This window comes from Cetorhinus maximus, chromosome 5 (genome assembly GCF_964194155.1).
Source record: "Cetorhinus maximus chromosome 5, sCetMax3.hap1.1, whole genome shotgun sequence".
In the NCBI taxonomy this organism is placed as follows: Eukaryota; Metazoa; Chordata; class Chondrichthyes; order Lamniformes; family Cetorhinidae; genus Cetorhinus; species Cetorhinus maximus.
Genome location: NC_135883.1, coordinates 47,809,534 through 47,826,995, shown reverse-complemented (window position 1 = coordinate 47,826,995; position 17,462 = coordinate 47,809,534). Strand labels below are relative to the sequence as shown.

The following is a 17,462-nucleotide window of genomic DNA, read 5'->3' as shown; positions in this document are numbered from 1 at the left end:
ACGCATTTTAATAGAATGAACCCTAATCTCCCACCCTGTTCATATTTCCGTTACATAAATGATACGTTCGCGATCTTTGGATCTGCAGCTGCATGTAACAATTTCCTTACACACCTTAATCGACTCCATCCCACATCTAAATTCACTTTTGAAGTGGAGCAGTCTAATGCTCTCCCTTTCCTTGACGTGCTAGTTGAGAAAACCACTAGTGGGTTCTCCACTACTGCCTGCTGCAAGCCAACTGTCAAAATACACATTGGGATTCGTATAGTTCCACATGTTATAAGATTGGCCTCAACAGCAATCTTATGCATAGGGCTCTAGCCATTTGCTCACTTTGCAAACTTGACACAGAAATAAAGTGCATCAAAGCTATCCTGATCAGATCATTGCTATCTGTGTATTGCACAAACTCGCAAATGGGCCAAAGTACCTTCAGACCTGAAGAGTGCCAAGTCTACCTTAAATTGCCCTAGAAAAGGCAATGTTTCTCAAAAATTTGAACAATAGATTAAGCAAGCCATTTCACACTGCTACGATATAGTTGGCAAGTGGTAGTTTCCACTGACAGGATGCTGCTGCCAGTCTAAAAAGATGTCCTCCTTACCACACGATTGAGATACATAGTGTATGAATTTCAGTGCCTGTGTGATGCCAGGCATGTCCCAACGGTTGGATGATCAAACAACATGTTCCTTCGGTTGTTCATAATAGGCAGAGTACAGACCCTGCTAGACCAGCCCGCGCTTGCAAAACTCAAAACAAAATGTCAACTGTTAGATTTGATTCTGCAATTGGACAACACTTGCTGAACAATCCTGAGTGCGCTAATAATTACACGAACAACCAATTTAAGATAATCAGTCAAGCTCATAACATAGCTCATTTACAGCTGACAGATGCGACAAACATTCATATGCAGGGAGCCATTCTCTGCAAACAAAGGGCAGATGTTCAAGCCTTGGACTTTTTTTTTAGTTTTCTGGGAGCCTGAGCAGCCCATAGCTCCCCATTGCTTTCTCCAGGCAACACCTCGAACATTCAGGGTCGTGTTGCAACGCTTCGAACATTCAGGGTCACATTGCAACACCTCGAACATTCAGAGTCGCAGTGCCAACCAATCAGCACCCTTTTCTCCTGTAGTAAAAATTGTTGTGCCCGTTTGAAATTTGGCTCTCTCGCATTTGTTCTGATGAGTGCAAGACATAAAGCTTTGGTAATATGTCTCTATTTTCAAGTGAATGATGGTTTACAAAGATGCAAGCAAGCATCAGTCAGAGAGTTTTCAGTCAATGTGAATCAATTAACAAGTACTAGGTTGCATCTTGGGGAGATTTATTACGTTTAACAGGTTATTCTAATCTTATGTAGATTATTGCATAAATCGCATTTGAAAATATTAAGTCATTCTCACAAAGCCAGGCACGCAATGCGATTCAGCACATTGAGTGCCTATTCACTATGAAATCAGGCACACGGGTCAGCAAGAAACCAAGATGCACACTCCGGGTGGGGAACCCAAAGGGAACTGGGAAAGCTGTGCCCGAATTATTCGCTAGTCTAATTATTCTCAAACTTTCTTTAGGTTAGGTGGGTATAGTGCAGCATTGAGCATCTTGGCAGTGTTCCATCTGCACAGCACCCAATCTAAATGGACACCAAGAGGAAGTTGCCATTAAAGCATATCATAAAATGTGAATCCTCCCTTCAACTGCCCGCCCACCTCCAAAAACTAGGACAGTGCCTGGCTGCCTGACGCATATTGGTCAGCCAGCACCCTTTCAGTGGCTGCTGGCATTTCTGCAGTGCAGCTGTGACACTCGCAGGATATCATGAGAGACACATCCAAAGCAGAGGTAAATTATGCAAAAGGACAAGTAGGTGCTTGCTCAGGCCAAGTTGTTGGCCTTGCTGAGTGATTTTCAAAATGACATTGACCTGTTGGAGAGATTTCAGGGAAGACTTGGAGCCCTAAATTATGAAGAGAGATTGTTATAACTGAATTTATTTTCAGTAAAGAAGGCTGGGGTCAGAGTGAGTGTCTTCTAAATGCTGAGAAACAGATAATGTAGCTGTAAAGCATATTTAATTTGAACTAAGCATGCATTACTGATGTTTAAAATTAACAAGCCTCAGGTGAGAGTAAATAAGTTCATGGCACATTGACGCGCATACCCCTGTGGTCATGGGAAGACTGCCAGCAAAAGCATTTAATGTCATTCATTGATTTCCTTGAAAAAGAGACTTGGTTATAAATAGAACTGTAGATCATAGGAAAAGTATAGATGTTGAAGATTGAGAGATTGCAACCACCTAAATTAGCTTGAACAGCTAAAATACTAAAGATATTCTGCCATTTCCAGATTAAGGAGAAAGTCTGCAAAACATTTTGCCAGGATGTTAAATAGGTTAGATTGTGGGCCACATATGAACATACGAAATAGGAGCAGTAGTAGACCACTCAGACCCTCGTGCCTGCTCTCCCGTTCATTAAGATCATGGTTGATCTGTTTGTACTAAAAATTCCACATTCCCATCTACCCCTGATAGCCTTTGATTCCTTTGCCTGACAAGAATATAAGTACCTCCATCTTAAAAGTTAGTCAGTGACCCCGCCTCCTCCACCTTCTGAGGCAGAGAGTTCCAAAGTCTCTCAACCCTCTGAGAGAAAAAATTTCTCCTCATCTCTGTCCTAAAAGGGCACCCCCTAATTTTAAAACAGTGCCCCCTAGTTCTGGACTCACCCACAAGAAGAAACATCCTTTCAACGTCCACCTTGTCAAGACCGTTCAGAATCTTTTATACTTCAATCAAATCACCCCCCACTCTTCTAAACTCCAGTGGAAACAAGCCCAGTCTGCTCACCCTTTCCTCGTAAGACAACCCACTCATTCCAGGTATCAATCTAGTAAACCTCCTCTGAACTGCCTCCAACACATTTACATCCTTTGTTAAATAAGGAGACCAAAACTGCACACAGTATTCGAGATGCGGTCTCACTAATGCCCTGTATAACTGAAGCATAACATATTCTCACTTTTATGTTCAATTCCTCTCGTAATGAAGGATAGCATTCCATTTGCCTTCCTGATTACTTGTTGTACCTGCATACTAACTTTTTGTGACTCATGCATGAGAACACCTGATCGAGGTGTTCCCCTGCACCTCGGAGTTCTGCAATCATTCTCCATTTAAGTAATACTGTTTTTTTTATTCTCCCTACCAAAGTGAACAACTTCACGTTTTCTCACGTTATACTTCATGTGCCAGATTTTGGCTACTTACTCAACCTATCTGTATCCTTCTGAAACCTCCTCATGTCCTCTTCACATGGTTCATGGTCAGCAGTTGAAGTTGGGTTGATGACCCTAATGACTTTTCCCTCTTTCTTTCTTGTTAAATGAAGTAGGCTAAGAACATGATCCCTTTAAGAGTTCAGTGCCCATGTGCACATAGTATGATGGATGTGTGGCCTTTTTCTTCACCAAATGTTTTGCACAAGATCCCTTTGTGACATTTCCCAATTTCTTCTCTTTCTTCTCTCCCTCTGCATAAGACTGTTTGTTTTCTTTATAAAAGGAACCAGGAAAATGTTTCCATTTGCTGTTTAAATTCAGTCATGCTGAGTTATATTTAAGTATTGCCTGCAAATCTTTGCAAAGTGTATCTCTAAAGTTCATAAATGATTTTATGAAATCAATTTTGGTTTAGGGCGAACTATTTTAAAAAATGATCAGTGTGGACTCTGTTGCATAGTGTTAATTTGGTGGAAGTGAAATCTACATGATCAAGCAGCCATATCTAAAGTTAATGTTCAGCAAAAGCCTCGAACGCATTTAAATTGATTGAATGTTTGCAACATTTTCTCTTGTTTGCAAACTTTAAGTTTCTCTAATGCAATGTACACAATATTATTACTTCTGGGTTGGGCCCCTCACTAATATTGAAACACTCCTGCTCCAACTTCTGAAGAACTGTCAGCTAACCAGAGAAAAACAGTGCTGCCATTTCAGGAAATGTTTTATGGGTTTTATTGGCATACAGCAACACAAATAATGTGTCTCTGTTTCATTTGTCCCAGGAGATTGGTGGCCTGTCTTCATTTCCTTCTTAGCGCACAATGTTTCCCATCATTTTATCATTTTATTTTTAGAGGCGGGACATTATATGTAACAAGAACTGAGAAAGTATATCTGTAATGATAATCATGGTAATCCTACAGCAATGCAACATTTGCATAGTTACGTTTCTCCAAGTGCTTCAGCTGATTGAGAACTATGAAGGAACATTAACGTTCGTTCAGCTAGACACCAGTAGGGAGTCAGTTATGGGGAACAGGCAGGAAAGTGGAATTAAGACTGTAATCAGATCAGCCATGATAATGAATGGTGGAGCAGGCTCAAAGGGCCAAATGGCCTGCCTACTCTTGCTCCTATTTCTTATGTTCCTACATGGTGGACAGTGCGCCTCAACCTGCACAAAGTATTTTTGTTTGGATCTTATCGGTCAAGACTGGCACTCTACACTGGCCTAAGTATTAAGTTGTTCAGGTTCCCTGCTCCTAAATGCTATAACTTTTCAATTGAAGAACTTGGGTTTAGAGCCAAAGCCAACACTACAAAGCATCACCAAAATTGGCATGAGTTGGTTAATGCCAAACTTGTCTGTAGACTTAGAAAAAAGGAAATAAAGAATTTGAGGGCTAGAAATTTGTTTGCGTAGCACTGGGAAGACGGTGAATGGCCGTTATCCTAACATCTCAAAACCAAACTAGCTGATGTGACTCCAGGATTGGAAACTCATTTTATGCAGGTCCAGGCCACACACCTCGACTAAGATCAGGCCTGCAGCTGCAAGTTGGGAGCTGAAACTCTTTCGAGTTATCAACAGTCACAGATTGCAACTCTTTCGAGTACAATCACAGTTCTTGGTTTCCGGGAGTGGGACATGAACCCACAACCCTCTGATTCAAAGGCGAGGGTGCTATGAACTGAGCCACAGCTGACACCTCTAAGTTGGGAGCTGAACCTGTACTAATTAAGGGGCCACTCCATAAGCTGCAGGTGAGGTGTTTTTCAGTAAATTTTGCTTAGACACAGTAGGTGCAAGCACTGGGCTGGGTTCTTGAAAGTACTTTTATAGTCAGGGAGAGGAGAGGGCTCCCTGACACAGGTATGAGGACAGGTGTTGCAGTGCCTCCTGAGCTGCAAAATGACTAGGAAATGGAACAGAACAGGCAAAGCGTGGAAGCTCAGTGAGGGAAGAGGAACAGGGGGCGGCATCCTGGACCCTGTGTAAGTAGGCAGACTAGGAGAGAGTAAATGGAAAGGCTCTGGCTTCTACTACTACTACCAGCAGCCCTCAGTTCAGTAGCTTCCCATCCCAACCATTTAGCATTATCACCCCCCATTTCACACTCCCCATCACAATGTGCCCTTGGCTGACAATGAACAATAAAAAAAACCTTCACAGAACATCTTTATAAAGCAGCACATCCAATTATAGAACTGTTCACCCTTGTGGATTCTCTTAGTGCTTGTCTTGAGGGTGCCCTTGCCTGGCCAAATGTCCCTATGAGGTGCCACCTGAAGAGGAGATGTTACGCTCTCCGATCCCGCAACGACCACAGAGACTCAGGCTTCCTTTTAACCGGTTTTATTCAAGCATATGCGAAGGAGCTGCAATCATTCCTAAGAATGAAGACCCAGCTCCCTGATTGATCACATTTCACTACTTTTGTACCTTTTCTTATCATAATACATTTGAATACATCCAATCAGTAACTGACACACCAGTTCCTTACTAACTTTATTCTATTGAGTACATAAAGATGTGCTTTTGCTAACCAATTATTCTAAAGGATGTACACATAATTACATTATCCAATCAGAATTAAAACACGTACGCAAAGACCTTGGTTCTTACAACTCAAGACTGTTTCTGTTTCATCAAAGCCCCCTCTTTGTCCTCTGTTCATCTTCCCATATCTAAGCTAAAACCATCTGCCCCTTCCCTATGTGAGAGGGGAGTACACTTAATCTAATTTATGTCTTACTTTTGTCTCTAGTCTGACTCAAGGCTGTGCAATGTTCACCTGGTAATCTTCAACTCTTAATATGTTTAGCAGCCATGTCTGCCTGGAGATTTTAGGGATTTTTCAGTAAATTCTTACTGTATTCTCTTTTAGCATGTTTAATTTACCCCCAACAGTTCCCCCTTTTAGCCCTTGGCAAAGCCCAAGCTGGCCACATCTTAAGTTAAGAATTCCTTTTCTGGTCCTTCGGGTAGCCAGTCGTCCAGACCGCCAGAGGAATCCTAAACCACCTGGTTGTATAACCTAACTTTCCCTTCTCCTATCTTCTCCCTTGGAGTATGCATAGGTCGGGGAATTGATGCGCACCTTTGGTTTGTTGCTGTCTGTGCCTGGAGAGTCCCTTTCAAGGTTTTACATTGGTAGCAGCAGAGTCCGATAGCCCATAAGAGCATGATTCCTGTGACTATCATCAGACCCATTCTAACAGTCTACCACCAATTCATCAATCTTCCGGCTGTAGGATAGGAAGTAGCTGATTGGGCTAACCTCCTGGCCGATTGGGTGGCTGAATCCACTTGCACACGCCCCCTCGCAATTTGCTCTCTAGAAGCTTCTTCATACGATTGAGCTATTCTTGTGGTTTCCTGCATGGCTAGGCGTGCTATTCTGACAGGAGTTTGATCAGTGAACAATGTGTCAACCCACCAAGGGCTAAATAAGTATCCCGTGGTTCTATGATAAAAGCAAAATACTGCCGATGCTGGAAATCTAAAACAAAAATACCTGGAAAAACTCAGCAGGTTTGACAGCATCTGCGGAGAGGGATACAGTTGACGTTTCGAGTCCATATGACCCTTCATCAGAACTTCACCCTGTGGTTCTGCCTGGCAAATGGAAGTCTCCTATAGTAAAAGGATCGGTCACCTGTAGGCAAAAACTCGAGTTGCTAGCACAAAGTAAGTCCCCATAAAGAAACTCAGCATCGTTGGTCATGAAGCACCGTGGAGTTGAGGACATCTGAATTGCCTTAAATGCTTCCTGAATCGGTAAGGCAGTGAATGTAACTTTGCTTGTGTTTGTAAATACCTCCAGCGTTTGGCATGAGCACACAATGTAATTTCTTGATTCTGTACAACAATCTCTAGTACTCATCAGTACCATGTTTTTTACATAGGATATATATCCACATAGCCCTACGCGGAATGCCATTTCCCCCCCCCCCCCCTTTAACTACCCCTAGGGACTCAAACCTATAGCTGTTCAGGAAAGCCCCGTTTGGCTGACGTTCTTGGGGAATGGCCATGATAAATTTTATAACTCCATCCTCCCCTCCACCTTGAGGTTGTGTAATCACCAATTCATGCTGCTCCTTGCATAGATTTATGAGGTTTAATTGGTATACTGACTCGAACATGTGTTCGGGAATTGTTCCGAACCTGATATCTTCAATGTCGGATTTTACCCCATCAGTTAGATCGCGCACTAGCATATTGCATACCCTCCCTGTGGCTTGTAATTCGACTCTGCCTATTATCCCGTCTGCAGTCTGCCTAAGGATCCGTAGCAGACCTTCTCCTTGTAGCTCCACGGCTGTCAGGGCATATCCTGTCCCGCGTTTACTGAAGTGCAACCCTCGGGCAGTCTCAGCGGCCACCCAGGAGGCATAATCATTTAAGCCATGGATTTGATCTGAATTAAGCATGGAATTGGCACTCCCAAATAGCCCTCCAATATCGCCTGGTATACTTCTTTTTAACCTAGCCTGTGCTTTTGCTGTAATTCACAGAATGATTCGAGATTTATAGTCTTTAACTACCCTCTTCAGTTGGCTTCTAGCCCATTTTATTGAATTCTGGTGGCTGTGACAAGTAGTATGTAACACTGGTAGGAGTCCCGAAATATTGTATGTTACTTCCAAGGAGACCATAATTACATCATGTAGTAGTGGTTTCGACTTTCCTATCCTGACTATCCCACCTGTGGGGGGACTTACTACATCTGGACATTGAGTGGGTCTTTGATATCCGTCAAAGTGAAACACCGTGTATCATAACAATCATGCCTATCTATTACGTATTTACATATTTCTTGTCAATATTGTCCTTCAAGACCAGGTTCCCAAACAAAGTGAGGTAGGTCTGTCCATCCGGCGGTCATATTAATCTCTTGATACATCCAAACGCTTGTTGATGAAAAACTGGTAGGGGGCGCGTACGTTCATCATTGTCCTTACCCTTGGGTAAGTACCACCATCCCATGAAGTTCCCGTTGTTACACTCGAGTGGTGTCAATGGAACTGGCTATCCTGGTACTGTTAAATATGAAGTACTCTTATAACTCTTTGTGATCACACGTGGGGGTCCTGTTCCCAATTGTTCGTTTGATTTGTCCATGTAGTGACTTGATCCGTAATCCAGGTGTTGGGCTTTCTTATCCATTCCCCACTTCCTCCTTGGGGAAGTAGTACGTACTGCCCAGGGTGAAGACAGGTGTCATTATTGACTTTGACCGTTGGTGCTTCCCATGTCAGTGCTGACACTCCCATAGTCAGGATCACAAGCCTGCGAAAACATTAACATTGGCTCCCGTTGCCCGGGTTATCATTGCTTCCTTCATATGATTTTAATTGAGAATAATGTTTCCATTTACTTCCCGTTTTCGTATCCACGAGTGTGCATGTATCACCTGTCATAATTACTTCATATGGTCCGTGCCATCTGGGTGCGGACCCAGTTCATCCTGGGTTCATCTTGACCATTACCCTGGTCCCCACCTGAGGGCTTCGCTGCTGCTCTTCAAACTTATCTGCCTCTATGTCCCTACTCATCTGTCTGTCTCTAACTTTCAACTCATGTAATTGCTTATTTAATTCCCTTACATAGTCCTGTATTCTTCCTTTCAGTGGCCCTACATCCCCTCCTCCTACTATAATTCCTTCAGGTAATTGCATGGCCCTGCTGGTCATCAATTCAAATGGGGTGAACCCAGGAGTCCTATTTGCTGTAGCCCTAAGGTGCATCAGAATGCTGGGCAATACGGTGGCCCAGCAGTTCCCTGTCTCCTGAATTGCTTTGGCTATAGATGTTTTTAAAGTTCGGTTCATCCTTTCCACCATCCCTGAACTCTGGGGGTGGTAAGGAATATGGAATTTCTGTTTAATCTCCATAAGTTTACACATTTCTTTAATGACTCTCCCTGTGAAATGAGTTCCCTGATCTGAATCCATCTGGGTAGGCACCCCCACTTCTTCCAGTTTATTATCTCCTGCTGCTGTCTCATGTTGGACCTCAATTCCTTAAGCTGTCTACACAACTCTGCAATGCATCTTCTTATCCTATCTTTCAATGGCTCACTATCTTCACTTCTAGTGGCAGCTCTCTCTGGGAGCCACTGAACTCTGCCTGTCATCAGGGTGTTAATCCTGTGGCCTTACTCTTTGTAGCTCGCAGGCACATTAATATAGTCAGTAATACATCTATTTAGCCTTTTCCAAGCTTTCACTTTACCTGTATCCATCTTGTGGTGAATCGTTGTTAAGTATTATTTCTCCTTACCCTTCAATTGTCTCAACTACCGACTCTGAATAGTTTTACCTCTAAGGTTTTTTTTCCTGGCCACAATCATCCTAAGATTCTCTTAAAGTCAGTTTCTCTATTGTCTTGATCGTTTAAAATGTTTCCTTACTCTTTAGGCCATATTAACCAATCCATGTCAACGGGGATCTCTGTCCATAGATCTTTGCTTATCTTCCCCTGTGCGGTTCCAATATCTCAGTTGACGGCCAGATTATCAAATTTTCTTAAGTAATAAGAAATGCTGGTCCATATGAGCTGGAAACCCTTTACCTGGAAGTAGTACCAACAGGAAGAAAGTTAAGAAAGAAGCTGTGTGGCTGGCAGATACAAAGGAGAGCTGCAGGTACAATGAAGTGCTGCAAGCAGAGGAGCTGGAGGGTGAAGTCGATCAGCACATAGATGAAGACACAAAGAGAAAGAGACAGAAAGAAGAACATACACATTTTGAGGAGAAGAAAATCATGCTCAGGAAGAGGTCAGTTTTTCTGTTTAGCAGAAAACGAAATAGGAGCAAACTGGCATAAAAAGATCTAAAACCTAGAAAGGTGTGTGAATAACTCGGGAGATGCTAAAGAGCTTGGGGCTTTCCTTGAAATGGCTTAACCGTGAACCAGAGTGTTATTGGTTGGTCAGTTGAAAAGGAACCCTGGAAATCTATGTCATCAGGACTGCCGTGACCTGAGAGAGAGAGAAGGCTTGCATAAGTGTGCCTTGCTGGTGATGATCATGCCCGTGAAGCTCCAAGGTGAAAGCTATTGTCAGGTAGGACTCCTGACCTACCCTGCATGAATAAAGAACACCATATGGTGGAACTGTGTGGCTATGTAGTGCCACATTTGTGTGTGGAGTGATGTGAATGCTTATGGTTGCTTAAGAGGTATTTTTGTTGTCTTGACTATTTAAAGTGAAGTTTACCTTCTTTATTTGAAGTATCATTAGCCTGTTAATTAACGCATGTTCATATTAAAGTAAAAGCTACAAAAAGCAGGATCTTGTTGGTAATTTCTTCATTGGGGGCCATTCAGTAAATTTGGTTATGCTTTACAATTTTCCCACAGGGATTGTAACAAATGGTTAAACCTAAGTTTTTAACTTAAAAATCGCACTTGAGATAAAGAAGCATTTTCCATCGTCACTTGTTACAAGCACAGCAGTGTGGTTACACATTATTGATGGGATCAATGTCATGTATAAAGGACAAAAAAAAATTACCTGTAGAATTACAGTTACTGCTGTGTTGTATTTGTTTTGACACTTACAGCTTTTCCTCATTTAACCTTGCCTTAAGACTGTCTGCTTCAAGGTTATTGTGTACTTGTAGTTTTGTTGAGCTTGAGGCCTTGGGGATGGGGCTGATATTAAGACTAAAGTGCCTGCCTCCCAGCCAGATGGTGCTTGAGTCCCAGAGCTGCTAGTCATACAATTGGTCTGTTGTAGTTGGAATTTTATTAATTCTAGGCTAGGCTGCTTTATGGGAAAAGTGGATCATTTTTTCCGGGTGATTTAACTATGGTGGGAGGAAAAATTGGCCTAATATTGTTAGCTCTGCTCTGAATGCACCTAGTCATTCTGAAGTTGTAGCAAGAGTTCCATGAATGTAAATGATGTAATGGTTCCAAGAAACTAGATCAGTTGGAAACGCCTTAGCCAGAGACCTTTCCAGAGGCACAGTTGTATATTGGGGAGAGTTGTATTAAGTGAAAATGTATTCATCAATTTTTTTGGTAGATGCTTGCTTTGTTCAGTAGTTTGTGATATTCTCATAACCTTGGAGGCTGTGATGTTTTTTCTTTCATGGTATATGAGCATCGCTGGCAAGACCAGCACTTGTTGGCCATCCCGAAAAGTCCTTGAGAGGGTAGTGGTGAGCTGCCTTCTTGAACCGCTGCAGTCCCTATGCTGTAAGTACACCCACAGTGCTTTTAGAAAAGGAGCTCCAGGTTTTTGACCCAGCAACAGTCAAACGGTGATATGGTTACAAGTCAGGATGGTCAGTGACTTGGAGGTAAACCTGCAAGTGGTGGTATTCCCTTGCATCTGCTGCCCTTGTCCTCCTAGATGGTAGAAGTTGCGGGTTTGGAAGGTGCTGTCAATGGAGCCCGAGCAAGTTGCTGTGGTGCATCTTGTGAATGGCTGGTGGTGCAGGGAGTCAATGTTTAAGGTGTGGATGTGGTGCCATTCAAATGGGCTGCTTTGTCCTGAATAGTTTTGAGCTTCTTGAATGTTGTGGGAGCTGCACTCATCCAGGCAAGTGGAGAGTATTCCATCACACTCCTGACTTGTGCCTTGTAGATGGTGCACAGGCTTTAGGAAGTCGGGAGGCAAGTTACTCATCTCAAAATCCCTGTCTCTGACCTGCTCTTGTAGCCACGGTATTTATATGACTGGTCCAGTTAAGTTTCTGGTCAGTAGTAATCCCCAGGATGTTGATGGTGGGGAATGCAGTATCGGTGATGCCCATGAACGTCTTTCTTGTTGGAGATGATCAATGCCTGGCATTTGTGTGGCACAAATGTTACTTGCCACTTAGCCCAAGCCTGAATGTTGTCTAGATTTTGGTGCACGCAGGAACAGGCTGCTATCTCAGGGGTTGCAAATGAACACTCTCCAAGTCTCAGAGAACAAGCTTACCTCTGACCTTTCGATGGAGGGCAGGTCTTTGATGAAGCAGCTGAAGATAGTTGTGCCTAGGAAACTACCCTGAGGAACTCCTGCAGTGACATCCTGGGACTGAAATGGTTGACCTCCAACAACCGCAAACATCTTCCTTTGTGCTAGGTATGACTCTAGCCAATGGAGAGTTATCCCCTGGATTCCCGCATATTGCACTACTCAATCTGATGACAAGCTACATCTGCAAGGACACCTGTATTGGATGTATATTTGCTTTACTTCTCTTATATGAGGGGCAATTCTCAAATATTAAATTGACTTTTATAAAATATCAGTAGACCGCCCGTTCTTTGAAAAATGGGGCTTTGAACTAAATTGAACATATAATATGTGGGTAAAAGGCCAGGCAGTGTAAAACTGTGTAATAAAGTTGATCTTCCGACTTTGCTTTCACTGAACCTCAATCAAATTTGCAACCAAAATCGCTTCAATCAATATGAACATAATAGTATGACCTATGCTGGATTAGATTGCAAAAGGTCTCTGGGAAGAATATGCATGTCAAGGCTGATTCTATGTTAGCCCTCCTGAGTAATTCTGATGATACAGTCCACCGGGCTCTAGAAGGGCAAGGGCAGCAGGTGGGTGCATCTACACCAGTTGGACTGCAGCAGTTTAAGAAGGCAGTACACCACATGATCAAGGGAAATTGGGGCTTGGCACTAAACGCTGGCTTTGCCAGCAATGCTCATATTCCTAGAATGAACAAAAATAGATATTGTTCTAAGGCAGATGCTGCAGGCAGAGAATTAATCCCACTCGTTTGTTGTTCTGAGAAAAAGCACTTTCCACCCCTCCCTATTGGCCAAAATGAAAATTGTGTAAAAATCCAGAATATTCCAAACTTATATTCTGCATGTTAATGCAACACCTGTTGCCTAAGCATGACATACACATCTGTACATCTCGGCAACCAACCTGTTTCGCACCGCATTTGATTATCTATTATTTTCCTGTCACCTTCAACCCTTTTCCCAACCAGATAGTCATCAAATCATTCTTCAAGAGTGTCCTCAAAATGTTAACTGCTTTTTTTCTGAAAATCTCATCCGTATATCCATGGCCTGATTCTGATTTTGTGTAGAGGAGAAGAGGGAGGGAGGGCACAGAGGAGAGGACAGAAATTCCTTCTAATCTGGAACCATGCTCGAGTCTCATGTAATTTTGTCTTTGTATAATCTAGCTCTGACTATTCATGTTAAAGTATCTGTTTGTTTCTTTTGTTTTTGTTAGTATAGCTGTTGTGGCTGATGTTCCTCCTGTGGGATAGATACTACTTTTTATTTTTTCTTCATTTATGCTTTAGTACCTAAAATGTTTGAATCAGTAGCTGTGACCTGTTATTTGAAGTTCCTTAATTAGAATTGAATTTTAAAACCATTATATGCTAGAATTCAAATCCTATCCTACGAAACAGTCTGTTTTATATTCGTTAGTGATTGTTTAGGTCGAGGGAAAAAGTAGCATTTTATTTTAAATCCAAATTGTGAACGTGAACTACTACTCTTAACCTCCCTTGTGACAGGCTGCTCTTGTAATCTGAATTTGTACATTAAGCAGTGGAACTAATTATATTACACAGAGAGGTTCTATTAATACAAGAAAATTGCTAGGAAATATTAACTTTTCTAATTGCATGAAAATTATGAATTCTTGAGTATGCTGATACATGACTAAATGATTCATTACGATTTCAATATTCTTACTGTATAAATGAGAAGAATTGATTGAATTTGATTAAGTTGCCTAATGCACAAAATTTGTGATTTAGAATGAACTTGGAATCCATATCTTTCCTCTTCAAAATTAAACACGTGTTGCAGCTAAATTGAAGGCTGCTTTTCTATTAGAAAATAGCTTCCATTTCATGGTCTCCTGTTGAAATATCTGTTCCTATCCATTTTCTTGATGGAAATTTAACATAATTTTTTATGTATAGTTGTGATAAATTGAATAAAATATTGTGCTATCGTTAGACAATATGTGTGTGTCACTAATATCTTTTGAAGACTTGTCTTTCTTCTTACAATTTTTTCTCCATATGCAAGGCACATTTTTAATAGGCAGGGACAAAAAGGTCTGATCTGTCATTGTTTTAACCAGTTTTAAATGATCTCGCATGTTACCTTAATTGTTTTATCAAGGCAGTTATTAATCAAATCATTGACTGCCAGCTGAATTGTTCCTTACTGTCTAGATATAATTAAATCCTAATTTTCGTCACAACCTGGTAAACGAGTGATAGTGTCAACTAGGAGCAATGTTTGCAAGATTTTATTATGGTACAGTGTTGCTCTGAAATAAAGCAATCTGCCACAGAAGCTTAGAAGTGCAGCTTCTGTTGACGTTATCACATCATTAAATCTTGTGTGTTGGTGATAAATGAACACTGACAAGCCTCAAGGTCACTAGTACAGATCATTCTACTTGTAGAAAAGATTGACTGTAATATTGGGCTTTAAAAAAATATATTAGTGTGACTTTTTAATAAAGTTGAATTTTAATTGGTTTGAGCTACAAAAAAATGAACATGCTTTGGTTTTAATTAATCTCTACTTCCCTTTTAACTTGTCTGAAGTTTTATTCTGCATTCTGTTTCAAACATTTGTTAAGACTGCTTGGGCATGTGCATTCATTACTTAGCTGGTGCAATTTTGAATTTGAAGCTTCCAACACAACACATTTGGATCAGAGAAATTTACAGAGCTACAGATCAATTGGACAGTAGGATTAGTTTCTAATTGCTCTAGCCAACTCCTGGCACAGATACAACGGGTTGAATGACCAGTTCCTGTGTTACGAAGGTCTATGGGCTCCTCGGCCTTGGAAAAATTGACCATTATTATGAAAATAACCCATCTGAACTATTTCAATGTAAAATTATTGAGTTAGTCCTCTTATCTAAATTTTCTGAAAAAAATGAAGATTGGGAGTTTAGTTGCACAGTGGGAAAAAATGTTGTTTTTCCAAAGACCGGGGTTTAGAAGCCTTATGTTGTGTTTAATGTGGAACTCAAGGGTGCGAAGTGAACATTTTGACATTCATTCATCACAAAGTTGATTCTCTTCAGCAGGTAGCAGACATAAAACTATTGCCATCAGTTACAGTCAAGAGTTTTCTAAAGCATGTTAATACAGGGACAATGATGTTTCATATATTTTTGGACAAAACTGACTGTGAGCTGCACTATAAATGATATGATCTGAATTTATTATTGTGAAATGGATCAGGATCGTACCATGTCCAAATTATTGTACTGGCTCATAATGTTAAACTATGGTTCATAGCACAAATCATTTCATTTGGAAGCAGTCTCTATTCACTGAGCATCATTGAACTCTAAACTGATTAGAGTAAGACGAAAGATAATTGCAGGTTAGCATTGTTCCTATTTGTTGAAACTAGTAAATGGAAAAGCTTTAGCCATTACAGAGATGTTGCTGCTCAGTTTGCTTCCATTTTTCATCCTCGAATTGTAACCACTGATTACTGGCGTTTGTATTTCTATCATTTTTTACAAAGGCGATGTGATGGGGGAAGAAAAAATTTCCCACTTCCTGAAATCCTTAGTTTAAGCACAAAGCTTAGTCGACTTTACATGTTGAGTCACCTGTTTGAACATGTGCAGGTGCACTGATGATCTGCATTAGTCCACTAAAAAATAATTTTGAGGAACTGAACCACAGCCCATTCCTATTGGAGCAAGGTCTGGTAAAATAACAGGGTTAGTTTATGTAAATATTGAAGGACCATTCACTTTATGAAAAAAATCTACTGCCCGAGGGTCTTGACCTAATTGTAAGTGGGTGGGGGGAATTACAGAAATGGTGTTCATGTATAAATGTAAGGCAAGTAAGCTTTATCTAAACACAGTAAATAATATTTGTATTTTTGTGTGTATATTTTTCCAGGCCAACCACACATCATTTGACTCAAGACAAGAGAATTCAAATGCAACTTTGGTGACAAGGATGTGTGATGCAAAGGCGCCTGAAGGTGAGTTGATACAATTTCTTGCAGATTACTGTGCAATCTTACTTTAGCCTTTTAGCAGACAAACTTGAAGAGTTTACATTAAAGCCAAAACACCATGTAAAACTTTACAGTGACAGAATATTTTCAGAGCTACCAAATGTTGCTATTTAACTATAACTTTCATTCACAAACATTTTCCTGTCTACTACTGAAAATGTGCTTTTCAGCCATTTATGTTGAGATCTAAAAGACATTTTGTAAGATGACTGATCATGATGCATTATTGCGTGGCCTTTGATATGGTGGGTCACAACCATTTCTTTCCTCTCTATTGTATAACTCAGTAGGACTGCCACACTTAGTTCCACTATTGCCTATCTGATTGTAGACAATGAATCTCCAACAATGCCTTCTCTTCCCAGCCCCACTGCTCCAAATTATCTTTGGAGTCCCCCAAAGATCTTTCAATGGCTGCCTCATCTACTGACATGGGTCAGCTTCCACATGGCATTAACTCTAACCTCCCCCATACCACCTCCCCCAACCCCCTCTCCAAGCACCTTGCTTGACCCCTTCACTTTCTCTGTGCAGTCACATTACTTGTTCAACATCCAGTCTCAATGAGCTACAGTGTCTTCCAGCTAAGCATAGGAAAGATCAAAGCTTCCATCGTCACACCTTGCTATAAACTCTATACACTTAGTCACTGACTCTTCATTCCTGGCCACTCTCTCTGGTTGAACCGCACTGTAGGCAACCTTTTTGACCCCCATGTCCAACCCAACACAAAAGACTTCCTACTTTCACCCCTGAAACAGCAACTTCAGCTCCTAACTCAGCATATCTACCATTGAAACCCTCATCCATGCTTTTGTAGCCTCCAGATTCAACTGTTCCAAGATCCTACAGGCTGGTTTCCTATCCTCGAATTCTTGTAAACTTCAATTTGTCCCTGTCTGTATCCTGTCTGCATAAAGATCTGTACTGACTGTACCAACATTCTCTCCTGGCCTCCAGTGCCTCAGGTTAAGATCCTTATTCTTCCCGTGACCTTGCTCACCTCTATCTTTTTAAACTCTCTCTATATCCCATAAAGCTAACTCCATTGGGACCAAGACCTTTAACTGTCTAAACCCGTGCTCTGCAATTACATTATCCACAGAATAACCTTTTTAAAACTTGTTGAACTGCAATAATATGGTCAA

At 41.3% G+C, this 17,462-nt stretch overlaps 1 protein-coding gene across 1 annotated transcript in view; it reads left to right on the top strand.

The window, feature by feature from the left end:
• Positions 1-17,462, top strand: part of lmbrd1 (LMBR1 domain containing 1) — a 236,655-nt gene that overhangs the window by 184,430 nt on the left and 34,763 nt on the right. The window contains exon 14 of the mRNA XM_078541853.1: positions 16,194-16,278. Coding sequence (XP_078397979.1) covers positions 16,194-16,278 — 85 coding nt within the window. The remainder of the gene's footprint in view (positions 1-16,193; positions 16,279-17,462) is intronic.